Source organism: Salvelinus sp. IW2-2015, unplaced genomic scaffold (genome assembly GCF_002910315.2).
Source record: "Salvelinus sp. IW2-2015 unplaced genomic scaffold, ASM291031v2 Un_scaffold1267, whole genome shotgun sequence".
Taxonomy (NCBI): Eukaryota; Metazoa; Chordata; class Actinopteri; order Salmoniformes; family Salmonidae; genus Salvelinus; species Salvelinus sp. IW2-2015.
Genome location: NW_019942809.1, coordinates 17542 through 22373, shown reverse-complemented (window position 1 = coordinate 22373; position 4832 = coordinate 17542). Strand labels below are relative to the sequence as shown.

Below are 4832 nucleotides of genomic sequence, written 5' to 3'. Positions count from 1 at the left end.
GTGTTATTCTGCCGTTAAAATGTGCTACCTTTTCCAATCCCCACTTTAAACAGGATAAAGGAAAAGCTATCGCCTCCAAGGGTAATAGACGGAACACCCTGTCACACCCTTTCCTGCATCCTGAACCGATACAATGGACTGGCTCCCACTGAGGAGAGGGAGAGAGAAAGGACTGGACGATAACAGAGTTGGGGAGAAAGGAGAAACTGTAGCAATGATTAGGCCTAAGCTGTTGAATTCAGCACTCTACTCGGTGACTACTAAGTTAGGCTATAGCCTAGTAGTAGGTTAGCTGCTACAATTTGAACTAGTAGGCTGCCAGTCAACATTCAGRGGGAACAGCMCCATTCACCATTTGCTAGGCTAACTCAATATGATAATCATGTGAGACTGAGAAATATGCGTACATACCATAGTAAGTATAATAAGTATGGTATGGGCCAGTCGGAAAGTCCTAATACGAGATACAAGGTATGGGCCTGTTGTGGTGTAGTTAACTGTTTCGTACTGGACTGCTGACATTCCAAGATGTCATTGAGATTTCCTCCCTGTTGGTTTTGATGTGACATGTTCACCTGCATGTCTCTAATCAAATATCCAGTCTGCTCTCAGGAGCCTCCAAGGGCCACGCACCCATAATATGAAGGAGGTTCTCAGACGATTCTATTAAGGCTGCAAGGTGAACAGCTAGGCTAGTGCTTTTTTTCTGAAAGTGTGTGTTTGTGTGACGGGGGCGGAACGACACCTGCTATTAGCATGTACTACCATGTATTGCCTATACCTACCCACCATGCACCACGCAATCAATGGCTTAGCATGCCATTCCYTGATCAAGGCTTTGATGAACACAAGTATGAACTCAACAATGGTGGAACAGGGAAATTCATCATGTCATGCAAGGTGATATTTCGGCTATAGGTCTGATCTAACTCCGTGGATAATAATAAAGATACYGTCCTCGGCTACTTTACTTTCCCACAGGAAAAGGGGAACTCCATCTTGCCTACTTCTGTTTTCATTGTGTATCAGAACTCCATAAGAACTAGACTTTTCAGTTCCATCTACAGACCTACCCACAGGAAGAGTTCTACACAGTATGATTTGAACTAGGAGTGACAGCACAGAGGAKCAAGCTGAGTTCATTTGCAGCGCAACAATATTAGTGTAACCTAACCCACGCCTTGTTATCCCRCAGGTCGACGGGAAAGCGAATTCAACGGCTGATATGACTAGATAACTACTAATTATAGTTTTATATCCGTTTTACTTGGGGCTSYTCAAGATAATGTAAAATAAAGTAATTTAGGTAACTAGTAGCCAACATGTTTGATGGCTCGAGTGTCAGCCTACTAGCAAAAGGATAGCTGTGATCTAGTTAACGTTATCTGTGTGTGCAACAAARAAACAATCGCAAGGTATGAAAATCGTTTTAGTTTTCTAAACAWTGGCAGGGTGAATGATAAATTCACATTTAATTCGAAGTCCATATGCTGAACAATAGACTAGCCTCCGYCTGTCTCAGTTCCTATTCAGTCTGCGCGGTTTACGATCAGTGATACCCTTAAATCCTGCACTACTCGGTCTGTTCGTCATGTCACGCGAACTAGCTGTCCTACAGAGTACATACAAATTATGAGTCTCACCGATTAATTTTGTGAGCAAATGCTCTCCTCTCGTTGGTTGAAGATGTCATTTCGCGTCCCCATTTAGTGTAGTCTTCGAACTATTCTCTCTCTCTCACACTTCGATACTGTTGTTGTCCTGCTGGAGTTCGCTTCCTTGTATCACCACGCTACGGTGCCTATCCCAGTGGTCCTCCTAGTGGTTGGGAGCAGAAATACAAGGTTGTGTTGTATGGGATCGTCCGCAGTGCATTCAAAATTCTCACCTGACCGGTTTCAGTAACGCTGTCACACGCCCGATAATGGCCCATATCCWCAACAGTTAGGGTTTCATTAGTGTGAAAATTGAGGACGTTTGCTGAACAGCTACTTTAGTTCAACATGTATACCAAGTGAAAAACATCATGTCAAAGCCCGTAGGTCTGTCATCTGTTGACAGTTTTGTTGTCCTAGCTACCTGTCAAAACAAAAGCAAAACACTACAATTAATGCATAAATTCATAAATCACACAGCATATATTACAGGCCTATAATACGGATATGGATCTGCAGTAGGCCATTTTTTTGTTACTATGCACCCATTGGTGAATTGGGAAATCTGCAGTGATGCAAGTAGGCAGGTGCAACACAGCAGGCAGGTGGCACCTGAACAAGGTCAATATTTTTTAGGTCAAGGAGGTTGAAGAGGATGGTAGGCTATCAAGCAATGCTATCAAGAGAAAAGGTGGGGTTGTGAAGTACTAGACTAGCCGGCTAGGGATTAAATAGGTTTATAGCCTACTGTTCAACTGCTAGGCTTTTTTGAGCCAATAGACCTAGGCYTGTGTCAACCAGACAGATGACTGTGGTCTGATTCCTATTTTCCTCACCCGGTGGTCAACTAATCCAATTGATGAAAAAATAATCTGCCTTTTACCAGGGAGGGAGCCATTTCATTYGTCATTTGGTTAAGTAGATCTAATCCTGTTAATTYTGTCTGGCATGCGCCTACAAGGTCTATCTAAGAGGATGTGTACTGGCCCTATAATTCAACGGTGCTACATTGTGGTGTGCTAATTTACACCTTTTAAATCATTTGTCTACCTCGATCATGTTGTGTGCATTAGAATACTCTTCACACTACACAAGGATAGTGTGTTCATATTTGGGATAAATATGTATTATGATCATATGCCCATCCCCTAAACAGTTAGTTCCTCTAGGTGTATCTCTACAGCAGCATCATATGTTTACCTCACATTCATATTCATAACATGCTCAAGTATTTCATGTTTATTCCATTATCCCCTCTTGGAGGGAATCTATGTAATATACTGTATCACATTTCCCTCGTCAGCCAGGAGGCAAAATGCTGCCTCTCCCTTCAGCAAGTGTGCTTTACTAACTGTTGACCAGCAGAGGGAGACGTTCACCATGATTGTGGGGAAAAGGGTAGGGCCCAAGCCTCTTCTCTAAGAAAGGCGCATCTTCAGATTTATGATTCTTTCTGATTTCTGATTTCGTGGTTCATGGTGCTCAACAGAACTAGCTAGTACTGTAGTGACAGACTCTGATTGTAGCGTTATGTTGCACTGTTTCTGATTTTCTTTGTAGCCTTTCAGTAGATAGACAACAAAYGTTGGTCTTAARACCCAAAGGAGATGGCCTCCTTTCAAATGGAATCAAATTACTTACAATGAAGCAAATGAAAAGGAGGTACACCAAAGTTCAGGACACAATGTGTCCCCACAGGGTTGTCCCTGATGTCTTATAGCTGGTCCATCTTTCATCTCAAATTGAAATTAGCAGGTAACACTAAATGGGAAATGAATCAATGCATTATTGTATTTACATTTGACATTTTAGTCATTCAGCAGACGCTCTTATCCAGAGTGACTTACAGTTAGTGCATTCATCTTAAGATAGCTAGGTGGGACAACCACATGTCACAGTCATAGTAAGTACATGCTTCCTCAAAGTAGCTCTCAGCAAAGTCAGAGCTAGTAAGGTAAGTATTGTTTTATGTATCTCTCTCTCTCTCTCCATCCTTCTCTCCTTCTCTTATCGATCCTTCTCCACAGGAACCACTTGTCAATTTACTGTAAAACCCCTCCCTCCGCTCTGTCTGCCTTCATTCCCCACCCCCATCTCCTCCATCAGTAAAGTATAACCTAATAGAGTTGCCTGCTGCAACCCCGCCCCCACCCCTCCTCACTCTCCCTCTGCCCCATGGTCCACCAATTCAGCACCAGGGAAAGCAGCCTGCCTGGCCTGCTGCTGCAGGTACTCAGCTCCCGCTCTGCTCTGTCTGCAAGATGCCAGATGAATAATGGGGTGTATGGAGGTTTATGAAAAATGAGATATGGAGAGAGAGAGAGAGAGAGAGAGGGTTAGGGGCGGCGGGGTGGTGTGGATAAATTAACCTTGTGTGACAGACAGAGGCTGGAGCTGTAGCAGAGGAAGGACAGACATCTTGGGGATTTGTGTGTGCATGGAACCAGTCTCTCTCAGAGCAGAGCAGGGTAGCAGGGCTCAGTGGCTAACAGCAGGCAAGGATTCTTGCGCCCAGAGGAACCATTGTTAATGTAAGACAACTGAATCTCACCTTTTCTCTCTCTCTATGTAGGTCCACTGCTTCCATACAGAGCCCACCTGGCCGCTTCTCTCCATGGTTGTCCTGAGAATGAAGAAATGAAGCAGTAATTGCCTTAACAAGGCGACACCTGTGCCTTAGGCGATTGTCGAGGCTTAGTATCTGTATTTTCAATTTGTTTTCTCAGGTGGTCAAGGAGTCACTGAGCCATACCAAATGTAGCCACTATGAGGTTCCATCATGACAACCACAATGCTAACCACTATTGAGCTTCCATAATGACACAAGCAGACAATGTAGACATAATTATGAGTTCCATCATTGACCCCACCAATGTAACCACTATACTTCCATCATGACATCCAGACATGTTGAGACTATATCTGAGCTTCTCCGCTGGTGGCCGGCTCTGGGAGGGACGTTAGACCGCGCTCCGCCTTGGCTTTGCCCACTATAGGTTGGGCCTCCTAGAGCCGAGGACCCTCGCTACGGGCCCGCCGGAACCTGGGGACCTCGTAGCGGGGCCCCGATGGTGGGGACCCGTCGTAGCGGGCTCCGGACTGCGAGGGCGGCCTCTGGCGCTCCGGAGCTGAAGGGCGCCTCTGGAAGCTCCCGGACTGACAAGGCGCGCCTCTGGA

The 4832-nt window shown here is 45.0% G+C and overlaps 1 protein-coding gene across 1 annotated transcript in view; it reads right to left on the bottom strand.

Moving 5' to 3' along the window:
• Positions 1-1810, bottom strand: part of LOC112070259 (dedicator of cytokinesis protein 7) — a 48903-nt gene extending 47093 nt beyond the window's left edge. The window contains 1 exon segment of the mRNA XM_070438892.1: positions 1644-1810. Coding sequence (XP_070294993.1) covers positions 1644-1693 — 50 coding nt within the window. The 5' untranslated portion in view covers positions 1694-1810.
• Positions 1811-4832: the final 3022 nt, after the last annotated feature.